General features: G+C 42.4%; 1 protein-coding gene across 5 annotated transcripts in view; it reads left to right on the forward strand.

Moving 5' to 3' along the window:
- The first annotated feature begins 8,678 nt into the window (after positions 1-8,678).
- The window catches only part of LOC119423239 (endophilin-A1), a 17,874-nt gene continuing 9,394 nt past the window's right edge, over positions 8,679-17,158 (forward strand). For 2 of the 5 annotated variants that reach the window (XM_037690646.1, XM_037690648.1), the window contains exons 1-7: positions 8,679-8,745; positions 9,346-9,418; positions 11,733-11,876; positions 12,129-12,262; positions 12,352-12,510; positions 14,742-14,845; positions 14,933-15,048. In XM_037690646.1, coding sequence (XP_037546574.1) covers positions 8,737-8,745; positions 9,346-9,418; positions 11,733-11,876; positions 12,129-12,262; positions 12,352-12,510; positions 14,742-14,845; positions 14,933-15,048 — 739 coding nt within the window. In that variant the 5' untranslated portion in view covers positions 8,679-8,736. Of the gene's footprint in view, positions 8,746-9,345; positions 9,419-11,732; positions 11,877-12,128; positions 12,263-12,351; positions 12,511-14,741; positions 14,846-14,932; positions 15,049-16,560; positions 16,585-16,725; positions 16,738-17,158 lie in introns of all 5 variants that reach the window. The other 3 variants (XM_037690643.1, XM_037690644.1, XM_037690645.1) reach the window with 3 other exon arrangements.

Raw genomic sequence — 17,158 nt, forward strand, 5'->3', positions numbered from 1 at the left:
GCTGCTGACAGCTTGTTTCCTGAAGGTCACCAGATCAGAGCTCATAAAACTGAGCGCACAGAAAATTACATTTAGCTCATCCTGCATACTTTAAATGAAACACGTTAAAACACTCAGTGGGTCTGTTTTTCTAGACTGCAGGCCATAAATTATTGATTATCGACCTACTTTGATGGCACATGCACAACCAGGCCTGCTGATAACATCTGAGAAAGGAAAGCTGAAGCTCTCAGCTTTGATGAAACTCTGATTTACTGGGAACCACTGGCACAAGTCAATCAACACCCTCAACAATTAGAATAGAATAGAATAGAATAGAATAGAATAGAATAGAATAGAATAGAATAGAATAGAATAGAAACAGCCTTTATTGTCCCACGGATGGGAAATCAAGTGTAACATCAGCAACAATTAAACATTCAGTGGTGCAAGCTCTGGTTAAATACCCTGGATCAGATCCCTCTAATTTAGGTCATTTTAGGCCAATTTCTAAACTTTTTTACTCCAAAGTTCTCAAGAAAATAATGCACAGTCCGTTAATTGTCTTTCTTGAAGAGAATAAAATCTTCAGTGTTTTCCACTCTGGTTTATAAACTCTTTACAGCACTGGATTTGTTTTTGTTGACATCCTTTTAGCTACTGACTCTGGTGACTGTGTCATCCTTGTGTTTTAGATCTTCAGCTTCTTCTGACACGTTGGACCGGGACATTCTGCTAACTCTTCTGGAGCAGGGGGTGGGAGTTAGGGGTTTTACCTCAAAATGGTTCAGGTCTTATTTAACAAACCAAATGTTCTCTGTTAGTCTTGAGGGGTCAGTATCCTCTTCTCATGTTTTTTGTGGAGTCCCTCAAGGCTCAGTTTTAGGCCCACTTTTGTTTTCTTTGTATCTGCTCCCTATTGGTTCCACATTTAGTAAGCCTTGCATTGCATTGTTATCAGAGTCAGAGAGATTTATTTGTCATACACACCACACGAGGTACATGAGGTGGGACAAAACTATGTACACAGGGTCCCAGTTACATCCGTCAAAAACACAAACTGTAAAGAAAAACATTAGTAAGATCCGAGTCATGAACTAAGAATATACAAGACTAAGAATACGCTAAGCACTAACGGCACAAAAACAATGCGCCAAAACAACAGCAGCACAAACATGAGTCCCGTGAGCAGATGAGGACCAATGAACACAGCAGATTTATGCCCCTCTTAAAAAATTAAACCCATATTCAATCGAACCACTTCTTGGGTGTCATGAGGACATAAAGGCCTGGATGGCACTTAACTTTTTGAGTTTTAATGAAATCAAGACACAAGGGTTTAAGTTGATTTTAATTTTTATAGACTTTATTTGAATGTTATTGTTTGATCAGATTTTATTGCTTTTATTACCAGGATTTATTTCACTTGATTGTGTTTTGTATTGTGTGAGACATGTTTTAATGTTGTGCACAGCAGTTTTATCTGTTGTCCTGTGTAAAGTGCTTTACAAATAAAGTTGCATTGGATCTTTACAGTTTGAACCAAATGAGCATAAACAGTTTTGAGCATCAGGCGGTAAATTCTTCTTTTATTGGTGCTTTTGCGACGTGGAGATGAATTCCTGGAGCATGCTGAAAGGTTGTTGTTTCATTCTTTACTGCCGCAGCCTGTCCTTCAGTAACGATGACGCCAAATATTCAGACTGAGCTCCCGTTGATGCGTCTCAGTAGATAAGGTCACAAAGTTAGTTGTTAAATTCTTCAAGTGTTAATTTATGTGTTTTAAAGTATGAACAGTGAATGTTACCTGCTGCAGACAACTCTTTGAGCAATGTCCCTTTGGAGAAATAGTTTATTAACGACAGGTTAACAACTTCTGCTCATCCAAATGGAGATTTTTTACTCAGTTATTTACGTAGAAATCTGTGATTGTAATTAAATTAACGGCTGCTAGTGAAGCCCTTTTAAGGCAACCTGTCTCAGCAGGACGATTAAAAAGCTTTACGTAGGCTATACAATAAATAAACCGTTAAACTTACCAAAACCCAAATATGTTTAAGTTTCTATTACCTCAATAACAAATAAGCAAAAATAACTGAGGATTTTTATACTGTTTGTTTTTGTGTTGCAGAAATAAACTTTGTCCTAATTTAAACTGACCTGTTAACTAGAAATAATCTGCCAGTAGTTTTTATCGTCAGTTTCATACGTTGGCACGTCGTCCCTGTTGGGTCCTGTGTGGATGTAAAGGCTCGTCAGGTGTTAACGCCGTTCTCAAAGAGTTTTCCTCTGTTCTCTGTGTCACTTTTTGTCGTGGCCTTTGGTTTTAGCAGGAAATCTACTCCAAGCAGACGGGAGCACATAATCAATCTGAACTGTGCAGGATGTCCGTCTGATGGAGCTTTTCTATTTTCTCATCTTTGATTGGGTCCTTCCTGCTCGTGGCAGGATTCATTTTTGGTGTGAGCGAGTGAAGTGAAGGGTGAGATGAGTGTTGCAGAGCGGTGAAGAGTTTCTGCGTATTGATTATTTTGTGTAATTAACTCCTGTTTGAAGCGTTTTTCAGAAACACATTTTCCTTTTTTGTTGTTTTTCTGCTAGTTGTCCCACTCTGATTTACTACCTGTTACTTAATTATTGATGCTGGTTCTTCACCAAGATCTTTTCATATTGTCTCTTTGAAATCATCCAGTATTTCAACATTCACTGTCTAAAATAAATTGTTATTCTTCCAACAACATAGCGTATGACAGTCACCTTCATTAACAGATATTTTAAACGTGCAAATGAACGCAGATGTGTCATGGAAGAAACGGAGAACTGGTTCATGTGTATAAATATCTGGACACCTTAATCAATGACTCGCTGACTTTTAAACCACGTGTGGAAGAACTGGTGGAAAAGCTAAGACATAAATAAGGTTTTTACTTTTGGAACAAATTATATTTTTCTTTTAATGTTAAAAAGCAGTGTCAGAAGCATTTGTAATGAGGGGGGGGGGACACACTTGTGGGGGGTTCTGGGGGTCCTCCCCCAGAAAATTTTGAATAAAGTAGATGCCATTTTCTGCATTTTGATGTATTTTAACTTTGTCAAACATCTACGTTTACCTACACAAGTAAACACTTGATTCAATAACTATAGCACAACAAGAAGTAGCCTGACCAACAGCTCTCCTTGTGTGAATAGAGCACGCTCCAATTCTCTCACACATCCTAACCCCACCCCCCATCACTGGGCAAGAGTGGCGTCCACCTGGACCCTCTCCGAATCAGGCAGACGAGAGTTAAAGAGGTCACTGGGGAGGCTGTGGCAGCAGGCGGAGAGCAGAGAGAGCACAGGGGCTGTATATGTCGACATGTCGGAGGAGCGGGGGCTGCAGACGTTGATGAGTCGGAGGCGGGGGCTGCAGACGTTGACGAGTCGGAGGCGGGGGCTGCAGACGTTGATGAGTCGGAGGCGGGGGCTGCAGACGTTGATGAGTCGGAGGCGGGGGCTGCAGACGTTGACGAGTCGGAGGCGGGGGCTGCAGACGCTGACGAGTCTGAGGGCATTGCATCAGATGATGAGACCAGAGCTGCAGTTGGATCAGAGACCACAGTGGCTGCAGCACCAGAGGGACAGTGGAGGAACTACTTGTGCCCCCACCTGCCCCCATGGTCCGGCTGCCACTGTTTATAAAGCACTTTTTAAAATCACCACTGGCCAAATGTCTGTACAATGATAAAAGAACAAAATAAAACATTTTAAAATGCATAAATGTTTTATTGAGCGTTTTGAAACTGTAAAAAGAGTTAAAATCATGAAAAACGTCAAGCATTAAATTATTCATGTAAATTATGTACACTCTTGTGTTTGGACGTGTTAGTGATGGACAACCTGTGACTAGACTGGAGTCCAACAACAGAACGCCGCTCAGGTTCAGATCAGAGAATAAGACAAATAAAACGGCTAAAGAAGGGACTTCTAACGTGACGGACTACAGGAGCCTGTTGTGAGTTTATCACTGAGTTTAAATGCACATTTTAATGCTCATTCTTCGCATCATGTGCTGTTCCTCATGCTGCATCTACAATTACAGACTCATCCCTGCTGTTACATAAAAGCCATGCAGAGGCTTACAAATCAGATTAGAGCTGCCACAGGCCAAAGAGGATCGAGGCCGGTGAGGCAGCATGGCCAACCAGTAGACTGATGCTGGCATGTCTTGGACCGAACACTTGGGTTTATTCAGCCCGTCAGTCTACCAGTTTCTGTAAAGGACGTCTAATTTAAGGCACCACTTGCAGGCAGGTCCTGCAGACCGTCATCCTGGCTGCTTTTCTTCTCCCTCTCTTATTTTCTTAACATTTCAACCAGTGGAACCGTTCAGTTTGATCTCCAATAATTAAAACCTTTGGACTCCATGTTCTGTGGGATTGCAATCATCCTGAGACAGGTGTGGCTGAAGCGAGAAAGAGCCCCCCCCCCCCAACAGCAAGAGGATTTTCTTTGATTCCACAGGAGCACAGGTCTAATCTCAGAACAGCCGGCACAATTACAGCCTTTAAACTAATTAAGGTGCTGAAGTGTGGTTGCAGCGAGGACTTCTGTTCTGTCCCTCAAAACACTCGACACGATCAGCGAGAGACAGGAGACATTTCAGTTTAGCTGAACGTCATGTTGAGATCAGCAGGAGCTTTATCTGGAGCAAAGCTGCAGGAAATCAATGAAGACTTGATGGTATGAAAAGGGATAGAGCAAGAATATCTGTTCGTCCACCCATCTGTCCATCATCTTCTGCTTGTTCTGAAGTCGGGTTGTAAGGGTGCAATTTGCTCCAAAGTGAACTTTTTGCTGCCTCTGTTCTCTTGTATTGTCCTTCTCTCTTATTAACATAAAACCAACCTTGTGACACCCTAAAAAATCTTGAAAAACTTTAACTTGAGTTTTAAAAACAGGGTAATAATCTCTTTGCCATTATGAAAGAGAGCAGACAGGTGGAGGACGCGTTCAATGCTCTCAGGGAGTCGGATGCTTTGTTCATTGTCCAGCAGCAGTAGCTGTCCTCCTGATAGCCTCTCTAATCACTGCTGTCATTTTTAATCTCCCTCCTCTGCACACGAGCGTATTTAAAGCAGGGACCTCCATGTGCTCAGGCAGGATTAGACAAGTGAGCAGGAAAAGGGAGGTGCGGCGTGGGGTGGAGGGCACCAGTAGCAGCTACAATGGTACCTTCTGGTCCCACAATACTGTGATCCTTGTGACTGATGCACAAGCTTTTATACATGCATATATATATATATATATATATATATATATATATATATATATATATGTGTGTATATATATATATATATACACGGTACGTAGCTCTGATCCACAGATTTCAGTATCGTCTATTGTCTGACTGTGATGTCTCTCTAAGAATTGTAAATTATGACATACAAACCTCGTTTTCTGTGTTTAATTTCTAATCAAAATGTCTATAAATAATTGTTTACTTTAATAAATAAATGAAAAACTTGTTTGTGAGGAGATTTAGAGACGGCAGTTTGAGGGTGAAGACAGGATCCTGGGTGGAAAAGGAAGGATTGTTTTGTGAAATTAGAAAAACACAAAGTTCACAGGAGACGAGCGACAGCTCTGATCAGATCTTGGTAGCTGTTAGTCTTGCATCACGTTTGCATGGTGCCTTTAGGTTCCTGGGTGTTGCAGGATGCATCATCACTCCCTTGTCTCTTTGGCAGTGACCTGCAGCGTATGTCGAGGACATCCAGGCGTGCATCTTCCCTCCATCTGTGTTCTAAATCTCCAAACCCATCAAAGCTCTGCAGCCGCTCACTTGTCTCTTTGCTCTTGAGAAGAAATGCAGAGCTGCAGTGAATTTAATCAGAACAGCTCATGTTTTTTCATGTAGATGCTGAAAGCCCTCGGTACATGCAGGTACCCAGAGATGCTGCTTGACTGAGTTTATACTGTTCCTTTAACAGAAGGTGACTCCTCCTCCTCCAGTCGGTGCAACAGTTTTTGGGTAGAGTGATAAAATATTGTTTAAGTTTGGATTAACTCGACGGGTCTGATGAAGGCTGCTGTTGGGATGTAAATCTTGTCTCATTATCTCTGTGGAGACATTTCTGCCAACAGAATCTGTCTCACATGGAGTTTTTATTCAATATAAAATTCATTATGTTTGGGTTCTTTCTGTCTTCAATCATTTTTATTTGGGCATGACAGATGCCTGCTCATCTTCAAATCTGGAGTCTGGTCTAACCTCCGTTCTTGCAGCTCCTAAATCTGTCCAGTATTTATTTCAGATCTTCTGATAACAGACACAGACGCTCACCTTCAGCTGCATGCACTAATTACATTTTCAATAAGTCAGAGTTAAATGTTTTTCTGGAGAATGATTGTTTCTCGCTGGAAAATAAAATCAAACAGCGACTGCGTCTTCATTCAAAGCTGAATATTTGGAGCTTCAGCTCAGCCTCCTCCTGGTCTTTGTCAGATGTTGGTGTTATCTACACCCATGATCTGTTTCTGTCAGGGTGTGTCGAGCATCAGACTTTTAATCCTAACTGGACTTTATTTGTACGCCTGGTACCAGATCTTTATTTCTATTTATTCCTGGTGTAAAATATTTCATTATGTATTTAAACAGACTGTTTGAACTGTGGTGTGTAAATACATGTAGGCGTTAAGCTGAACCTCACCTACAAAGATAAAAATGCAACAACTAATGTGCTTAAAGCATATTTAACTACACATTAACATCTTTGTTTAGTCTTTGGTCATCGGGTCTGACTGACAGGAGGAAGGATTTGATGTAAAAGAGACAAACACCTATAGCTGTTTCCATGGCAACAGGCTTAAGGCACTCCAGTGACGTCTTGCTGACATTACTGACAGGAAACGTAGCTTTCCTCTGAAGCCGTTCGATGTGTGTGTGCTGCCGTTAGAATATTAAGCCGCGTCGTGAGTGGGATCAGGAGATTTGCTGCGATGAGTCACGGAGCAGAAATCCTCGGCTCTTACGCTGCATAAACTGCTGGGAGTTGTTAAAACGCACCGTCAGCTCTCTGACACGCATCATCTCGCCCATGTCGCGCCCTCTCAAAAGAACACGCTTCTGTTTTTACACATTTAGAAATGATCACGCATCCTCTTGGTTTATTTGAGAATATTTTGTAGAACGTACAAATCTGTCTTTGGCTCTGGAAAGGACATCCTTTGGTGTCCTCTCTTTAAGGATGCAACCCCCGCCCCCCCCCAGCCTGCATTAACTGCTGCCCCCCCAAGGCACCGCCTGATATTACATGTTACAGAGGATGAAGGGAAATCTGGCGTTAAACTGAGACGCAGAGCGAAGACGATGGGAGTTATTTCTGTATTTGTGTCTGCCTGTGGACAAGCTTGAAGCTTAGCACCAGCTGCACCAGTTGCACCAGTTGCACCAGTTCACGCTGCTGCTCCTCATCTGATCAACAGTGAAATTCACTTTTCAAGAAGGGGCCGACAAACACGCTGATCAGCAATCAGTTGTTCTGTTCATATATTAAAGATTTCAAATTATATTTAAAATTAATGGTTTGCATCATCCGTCCGTCCGTCCGTCCATCCATCCATCCATCCATCCATCCGTCCATTCATTCATCCATCCATCCATCCATTCATTCATCCATCCATCCATCAGTCCATCCATCCATCTATCCATTCATTCATCCATCCATCAATCCATCCATCCGTCCATCCATCCATCCATTCATTCATCCATCCATCAATCCATCCATCCGTCCATCCATCCATTCATCCATCCATCCATCCGTCCGTCCATTCATTTATCCATCCATCCGTCCATCCATCCATCCGTCCATCCATCCATCCATCCATCCATCCGTCCATTCATCCATCCATCCATCCGTCCATCCATTCATTCATCCATCCATCAATCCATCCATCCATCCGTCCATCCGTCCATCCATCCATCCGTCCGTCCGTCCGTCCATCCATCCATCCGTCCATCCATCCATCTGTCCATCCATCCATCCATCCATCCGTCCATCCATCCATCCATCCGTCCATCCATCCGTCCATGTTTACCTGCTTCTTCTTGATTGGCTCACTGGAGTCACTGGTGCCACTGGTGCCCATGTCCAGCTGTCACAGTGCGAGAGGCGGGGGACACCTGGACAGGTCTCCAGTCCATCACAGGGACACCTGGACAGGTCTCCAGTCCAAAACAGGGACACCTGGACAGGTCTCCAGTCCATCACAGGGACACCTGGACAGGTCTCCAGTCCATCACAGGGACACCTGGACAGGTCTCCAGTCCATCACAGAGACACCTGGACAGGTCTCCAGTCCATCACAGAGACACCTGGACAGGTCTCCAGTCCATCACAGGGACACCTGGACAGGTCTCCAGTCCATCACAGGGACAATTCAGAGTCACCATCAGTCTAACATGCATGTTTTTAGTCTGTGGGAGGAAACTGGAATACCTGGAGAAAACCCACACATGCACAGAGAGAACATGCAAACTCCACCCAGAAAGATCCCGGGCCGGGATTTGAACCGGTGACCTTCTCGCTGAGAGGAGACAGTTCTACCAACCGTGCCCCCTGTTTTGCTTCATTGTTTAGAAATTAAAAAAAACTTTGACCTTGAAAGAAATCCTTCAGTCGTGCGTTGAGCTGCTAATGTTCGTTTGTTTTGCAGAGAGTGAGCGAGAAGGTTGGAGGAGCAGAAGGAACAAAGCATGATGAGGACTTCACCGAGATGGAAAAGGTTATTGTCTTCTGTTGCCTTCCTGATGAAGACCACGGGCTTCCACTGTAGTTTCTGGAGTTTCAGGTTGTGAAAGCTCTGATGGACCAGCTCCGACTTCTGTCTTCATTAGGAACACTTTTTAAAAACGTAAACCTTCGTCAGTCCATGTTCATGTTCATGGTTTGCCAGTTTGTCCCGCTCCAGAGTCACATGACACACGAGTCTTTTGACTTGTGGAACTTTAGTAACTTACGTTTGGCGCAGTTTTAAAAATATCAAACCTCGTCTTATCTGCTGTCCATTTGAGTCCTTGCATTTTTAAAAAGTGCTAATATATAAATATATAAATGAATGTTAGTACATTTTTAAGCTTTGCATATAATTAATAGAAATCTTCAGAAATCATTGATGTTTCTTAAGATTTACTTTTTATGTTACACTTTTTAGATGTTTTTACATGAATGCCTGTGACATTTAGTTTTTCAGCGTAGGTTCTATATATTGCTGGTGAAAGGAGTTTTAGCAGCTCCAACACAAACCTTCAGACGTTCTGCAGAATCTGTTCGTGTTGCATCTGTTCCTTCTCCTTTTACATGTTTTTAATGACTGGGTCTGCAGAGGGTGGATTCTACGGCTCGAGCGGTGCTGGACATCATGACAAAGACCACAGAGTACCTGCAGCCAAACCCAGGTAACAGAACTGAGCTCCGGGTTCTTGTGTCGCTCAGAGCAAGATCACTGGGAACAGGTTTTATAAACTTTAATGTGTAATTTCACCAGACACTTCTCAGACATTCTGCCGGGTGGTTTTCTTTCTCTGGCAGAAGTCACAGTCTAAAATCTATTTGTCTGCACTTTAAACTCTTTCTATCAATCACAACTAGATTATTGATTATTGATTATTAGTAATAGAAGGATGTTAGAAATGCAGCTGACAGGAAAAAGACCAAGAGGAGATCTATGGATGCAGTTAGCGAGGACATGGAGGTAGTTGGAGGGAGGACAGAGGATGCGGAGGACACAGTGAGGACAGAGGATGCGGAGGACACAGTGAGGACAGAGGATGCGGAGGACACAGTGAGGACAGAGGATGCAGAGGACACAGTGAGGACAGAGGATGCAGAGGACACAGTGAGGACAGAGGATGCAGAGGACACAGTGAGGACAGAGGATGCAGAGGACACAGTGAGGACAGAGGATGCAGAGGACACAGTGAGGACAGAGGATGCAGAGGACACAGTGAGATGGAGGAGGATGACTCGCTGTGGCGACCCTGAAGAGGGAAAAGCTGAAAGAAGAAGAAGAATAGCGTCAACTCCACATTGCATTTTCTGCCCATCTGATTTCCGGCTTGTGTCTCTGTAGCATCTACAGGTATCTCAGAATGAAGTGAGGAGTGAACACCCATCCTTCTCATGATGGTTCCTGGAGATCACAAAATGGAAGTCTTGGGTTTGAGAGCGAGGTCTTGACCTGTAAGAGCAGCGATGGTGACAGTGGTTGAGTTGGTTCTTGATCTGGTGTTTGCAGTTGCTCCACTAGGTTGTTACTGGTCCAGTTTTGCTCAGCACTTGAATGCACCAAAGCTAATGGGGAGATTTATCATAGTCACACAGTCAGTAGCAGGTAAAACAAGATGAGACCAGGAGAACCTGAAGAGCTCTCCACCAACATCCCTGGACTTCTGCTGGAATATCAAATGAGCAGGACACAGGTGATGAAGTGACCACTCTTACTGAGAGTCTTTGACACTTATCCAACGCTCCCTCCTTCGGTGGTAACTTGATGTGTCCAGTCTGCACTGGTTCCAGCCACAGCTGAAGGTTTTGGCAGGTCTGGGTTCAAGTCCCAGAAATGTCTGATCACTGGAAACAGGGTACTCAGGGGACTTGTAGTGTTTCTTGTGTCCCTCTCAAAGGAAGTGATCAGTCCGGATGGTGAGATTAATTAATTCATCCAGGTCTCGAGGTCCGTCTCGGGTGGCCAACTGATCCTGTACCAGCTGCGGTGGTGTGGCTCTGCCCTGCCACTCGGAGGCTGCGAGGAAATGGTTCCAGAAACCACTGGAGTCCTACAGAAAGCACTCGTTCTATTTTAAACATCAGTACTCTGTGGGACTTACAGAGGGTTGTTCAAAGTTTAGCTTAATTTAATAAAATAAATAAATTAGGCCTAGTTGAAGATTTACTTTGCTATCATTCAGAGACTTCTCTTACATTGAGATGTGAAACACTATTATTCCAGTAATTTCCTCTTAGTAGATCAATTAGTTTCATCCATTTCAGTAGATAATCAGTGAAGATTACTTGATGAAGCACATCTGTATTTCATCAAAGTCAGTTTCACCATCTAGATTTCAGTTTTCATAGTTTAAAGGTAAAGCTGTCTATTTACCAGTCGGTCTATGTTCATACCCTCACATCATTACAAACCATATTGTCATATAACCATTGCCCCATTGTGGGCCCTTGAGCAAGGCCCTTAACCTTCCAGCTGCTCCTTAGGTGGCAGCTGTCTGCTCCACATGAGTGACAGGAAACAGAATGAATTTCCCCACTAGGCATTAACAAAGTTAATGTTATTGTTACTAGAGGCTGAAATGAGTTTCATCCAAAGTGTAGCTGGACTGTCCTTTAGAGACAGGGTGAGAAGTTCAGTTATCAGTGGAGACTCAGAGTAGAACCACTGCTCCAACTGGGAGGAGACCCAGGACACAGAGACCATGTCTCAGTTGGCCTGGGAACACCTTGGAGTCCTCCCAGAAGAGCTGGAAGAGGCTGTGGAGAGAGATGTCTGGACCTCCCTGCTCAAGATGCTGCTCTGGACCCGACTCCAGGAAGCAAAGAAGGAAAATTCCTGAAATCATAGTTGGAGTTTACTTCACCTCTGTACCTCTGGTTTCTTTGGACTACATCTCAAAATCATGATCGAAGTGGAACATTCATTGGATGCGATCTGTTTTGTGTTTTTGTTTATTTGTTTTGTTGTTGTTTGTGTGTTTACAGCCACCAGAGCCAAGATGACCATGATGAACTCCATGTCTCGTATGCGAGGCCAGGAGAAAGGGCCGGGCTACACGCAGACCGAGACCATGCTGGGAGAGTCCATGCAGAGGTTTGGACGGGAGCTCGGAGAGGAGTCCACCTTTGGTGAGTTTGACACCTGAGAGCTTCACACAGAAACTGAACCAAGTGGCCCAATTTATTCTGTCAACCACTCTGTAACGGAGTCTTTAAATGTTATACGGGATGTTCAACCAGAGGAAGTACCTGCAGTCCGTCTTGAAATGAAGAACATACAAATCTGTGTCTAATGAGAAGGCCATGAATATTGTTTCCTATTTTGGACTTACATTGACGTTGTAACATTGACTTTTGAGTCTCTTCTTCTTTCTGTTTTAGGTGTTGCTCTGATTGACGTTGGCGAAGCCATGCGTGAGCTAGGTGAGGTCAAGGACGCTCTGGACATGGAGGTAAAGCAGAACTTCATCGATCCAATGCAAAACCTCCATGAAAAAGACATCAAGGAGATTCAGGTACAAGTGTGGAGCTGTCGCGCACCACCCATGGTCAAAAGCACAATTCTAATAGTTACGGATTTCAACTGTGAGGTTGACGTTTTCAGCATCACCTGAAGAAACTGGAAGGCCGCCGCCTAGACTTTGACTATAAGAAGAAACGTCAGGGCAAAGTGACGGATGACGAGATCAAACAAGCGCTGGAGAAATTTGATGACTCCAAGGAGATTGCTGAGCAGAGCATGTTCAACTTGTTGGAGAGTGACGTAAGTATTACTTTTAAAAGTTTAATCCAGCCAGTTTGAATCCTCCAGAAGAGTCTAATCACGCTGTGGTGCAAGTTGTGTCATCGTCCGTTGCTAGTTTTATTATCAGCTCAACTCTTCCTACACCGTTGATAGGAATGTGATCAACTTGGTGCGAAGTCTGTCACGATAAGAGGCCGTGCACATTCATTCATTTTATTTATACAAGTTAATCCCATGGAGCCTCGGGGACTCATTTATGAGAGAGACCTGATTAAATGTTCTTGGCACCCTTTCTTACACTTTGTTATATTTCATATGTAGAGAAATCTTCTCAGGTCACCACGTAACATTACAATTTTACTAAGTTTTTTTTCTTCTAAAAATAAATTAAGACTTTATTGGGTAATAATAACGACACAGATGTCTATGTATTACACGGTAAAAACATATTTAATAATAACAACTTGAATGTGTTTTATCCCGTCGGGCGTATATTGCGCCTCCTTGCGGAGCTCCTGGTTTTTATGCTTTGCTTCCAAAGAGTTCGTGTCGTGGAATAAAGAGATCCCAAACAACCAGGTGTAGACTTCATCAGAGTCCAAAGCTTTGGAGAACAGAAGATCAATGCATGTGCAAGTCCAGTTTATTTATGTTTCACCTGTTTGGAGATTTTATTTTACTTATTCTGTTTTTGGTTTCTACGTGTGGATGGGAGATGCAACTTTTTACTAGAAGCCATGAAAGTGTCACGTTGTGGCCTAAAAACAAAAATATGAAGATTTTTTTTTTTATCATTTTTTTCTGAACCTGTTTTGTTTTATCCTTACCTTGTCACATTAAACTTTGATTGTGTGTCAAAATTATTAAAACTGAGAGTAAACTGAAATGATAAATAAAAATTGGGTAAAATTAAAAATATATATTTTACTAAACAAAGAATTTTCTGTTTCTGTATTTTGATATTTCATTAGTTTGGACATTTTTGACACCTTACATGGGCATTGAAGCATTTTTGTTCTAAAAAGTGGATAAAGTTATATGTGAACTATAGAAATTATTTATAAACAGGTTCGTTCAAAACTTTGATTTGGATTCTGACATTTATTTTTTTATTAAATTTCATTTCAATTAATTTTCTGTTCAATTCTTGTATCTGAGCTAATTGTTCAGTTTGGCCTTAAAAAGTAAGAAACGCAGAAGAGAATGTGTGAGACCTAAAACAAAGTAAATAAAATATGTGTTAACCCCGGATGAGCAGGGTCTGACAGTCACCTGTAAGGAACAGGACAAGAATCCATGAAAGCCAGACATGGGACACAGGACCAGCCGCCTTCAGGTCTGTCCGAGTCCTGAAAGACCTTTAACAACCGAAATAACTATTCATTAAAAACGTTTTCTATAAAGTACAAGTCTGGTTCTTTAAATCAAAATGTACAGAGAAAAAGACTCTAGATTTATTTTATGATTTTAAGCTTCTGCTCGTGTCACACGTTTATTTACAGGACCTCAATAATAGTTTTCTTTGCTATTAAATTTTGCTATAAAATATATTGATCTATTTAACGTTGTCAGACAGTCCATGTCATTTCCATGATCCTTACTCAGATAGAAGTCTCTTTAGGTCATGGAGTTTTAGATAAAATAAATGAAGCGTGTAAATTATCAGGTCTCTCTTGTAAATGACTCCAACAGGCTCAATGGGATTAACCTGCAAAAATAAAGGTTGGATGAAAAAAGCAGTTTACAGATTAATTTAATCTGTAACAAGGTTTGTCTTTTACCCATCAGATGATTTCTCTGTGATACTGTATGTGTGATGCATCATGTGAACAGATGTCTGTATGTGTGATGTATCGTGTGAACAGATGTCTGAATGTGTGATGTATCATGTGAACAGATGTCTGTATGTGTGATGTATCATGTGAACAGATGTCTGAATGTGTGATGCATCATGTGAACAGATGTCTGTATGTGTGATGCATCATGTGAACAGATGTCTGTATGTGTGATGTATCGTGTGAACAGATGTCTGTATGTGTGATGCATCATGTGAACAGATGTCTGTATGTGTGATGTATCATGTGAACAGATGTCTGTATGTGTGATGCATCATGTGAACAGATGTCTGTATGTGTGATGCATCATGTGAACAGATGTCTGAATGTGTGATGCATCATGTGAACAGATGTCTGAATGAGTGATGCATCATGTGAACAGATGTCTGTATGTGTTATGCATCATGTGAACAGATTGAACAGGTGAGCCAGCTGGCGGCGTTAGTCCACGCCCAGGTGCAGTATCACACCCGGGCAGCTGAAATCCTCACGCAGCTCTCCAGTAAAATTGATGAACGGTGGGTATTCTTGAAGTTGCCACGTCAAAGCAACAGAACTTGAACCTGAACTTTGATTTGAACAATCCCTTCTCTTGCTCCTCGTAGGATAAGGGACACCTCTGTCAAACCCAGGAAGGAGTTTGTCCCAAAACCACGAACGTCTCTGGAGTTGTGCATCAGTGAGAACCTCAACGGGGGCATCCACGGAGCTCGTTCTCCAGGTGAGATTAGGAACTCGTCTGTTTCATTCAGGTGCACAAAGTTGATCAGGGAAATCATCTCAGAGGAAACGAGCAGTTTAGATGTTTCATCAGTTCCTGCTGAAGTAAAGTTTTGTTAACATTCATTCCCTCCACCCTGTTTATATTGTAAATTGTTTTGTAGAAACCTGTAATGTTACAAAATGCTTCAATAACTTCCTCACTTCTTAGGTTTTAGTAAATGGAGCGTTAACACATATGCTCTCTTTACCCCACACCAACTTCAGATTAAAGCTACAGAGATTAATCAAGAATCATTTGAAGTTCTCATATAGGCTCTGCTGTTTACAAAAGTGTTCATTTTGCATGTCTCCCTGTTAGTGGAGGAGATTAAGATTACAGTCAAATCTAAAGAATAGCACATGATCCAATCAGCCAGATTAATATGTTAAAGGGATAGACGGCCTCCACTGAAACCTCCTTCAGATAAATCAGTCAGTTCCTGCAGTAGAAAACCATCCTGACAGCCTCATGTTGGAGAAACTGGAATCATAGCAGTAATTTTAGGGGCAGCTGTGGATGAGTGGTTAGATCAGTCGTCCTCCAGTGGGAGAGTTGGGGGTTTGATTCCACCAGCAGTCACATGCTGAAGTGTCCCTGAGCAAGACACTGAACCCCTCATTGTCTCTGATGTGTGTCCTATCGGTGTATGAATGTGATACAGCTCTGATTAGTCTGATTAGTGGGTAGAAGAAGGCACAGATTGTTGTAAAGAGCTTTGAGTATCTTGATAAAATAGAAATGTGCTGAATAAGTAGAGTCCATTTACCATTCAACACTGAGCTGTTCCAAATGGGCCAAGATCAAAGTGAACTTCTGTCTAGAAATAAAATCCAACCTCCAAGATTTTAATGTGCAGTGGGACGTTGGTCAGAGGTTTTCGTGCTTCTGCACATTTGATGTAATTCAGCGGGTCTTTGACGAGTTTCTGCTCAAACCGACGGCATGCTGAAGAGCTCTTTCAGTCACTGGAATCAGATAAAACATCCGATTCACTTCACTGGGATTATTTCCACAGACCAGGAGCGTCAGGCCTTCGGTCTGTTGAGTATAAATCTTTCAGGGTGTTCATATCCAAAACTCAAAGGAAGCGCAGCAACATAAACTCAAGAATACTTTCCACCAGAGAGCTTTTATTGTTGGTTTCACAACAAGCATCAAGTTAAAAAAAAGTTTAAACAGTTTCACTTAACCACACAAGTTAATATTTAAGATTATCTGGGTAACACATGAGAAAAGAAAATCCATGTACCAAAAGTAAAAACCAACTTAATGTAGTAAAAGATGCAAATAAAACATTAATACTTATATTCTGCATTAACGCAGGATGTACTGGAGAATTCACGGCCTTTGTTTTTTATTCCTTTTCTTATTCCAGTTTTTATTGTTGCAGACTTTATGAGCAGATAATGAACAGAACTAAATGAATGCATCTCTGCACTCTTCTTTTTCCCACTCTGTTTCTTCATGTAGGCGCCAGGTCTCCAGGTGAGCCAGGTCTGATTGTTACCGCACCTGTTACTGATCAGTTCACCTTCTGAATGACATCCTTTTCATTTATCACTGGAAACTCATGACTGCTTCCCCCTCTTCCATCCCTGACCTTTCCCTCCCTCCTGCTGTTTTCCTCCTTTGCAGCAAGGTCTCCAGGTGAGACAAGAGGGACTTAAAAACAACGTTTGTCAGAAACATGTTGCTCTTTGATGTTCCAAACTGTTGTTAGAGAATCAGAGAGATGCTGTCCGTTCGTCCCACAAAGAATACCAGATTGAAGATGACAAAGCAGGGGCGATTCTAGGATCTGACCTTTAGGGGGGCTCAGCCCCCAGTACTGACAATGGCTCCTGGCTTGAACAACGCACCCCATGATGAGGTTGGTGAGAAGTGCAGCACCTGGTGGTCCCAGGCGGTCTCCCATCCAGGAACTAACCAGGCCCGACCCTGCTTAGAGATCAGATGGGTTCATCAGGGTGGGATGGCCGTAAACGAGGAGCTCGGTCACAAATATGACTTTTAAAGGAGCGTAACAAACAAAGACTAAACTTATACAGCCAGAAGTTACAACATGCAG

This window comes from Nematolebias whitei, chromosome 16 (genome assembly GCF_014905685.2).
Source record: "Nematolebias whitei isolate Nwh7 chromosome 16, NemWhi1, whole genome shotgun sequence".
Taxonomy (NCBI): domain Eukaryota; kingdom Metazoa; phylum Chordata; class Actinopteri; order Cyprinodontiformes; family Rivulidae; genus Nematolebias; species Nematolebias whitei.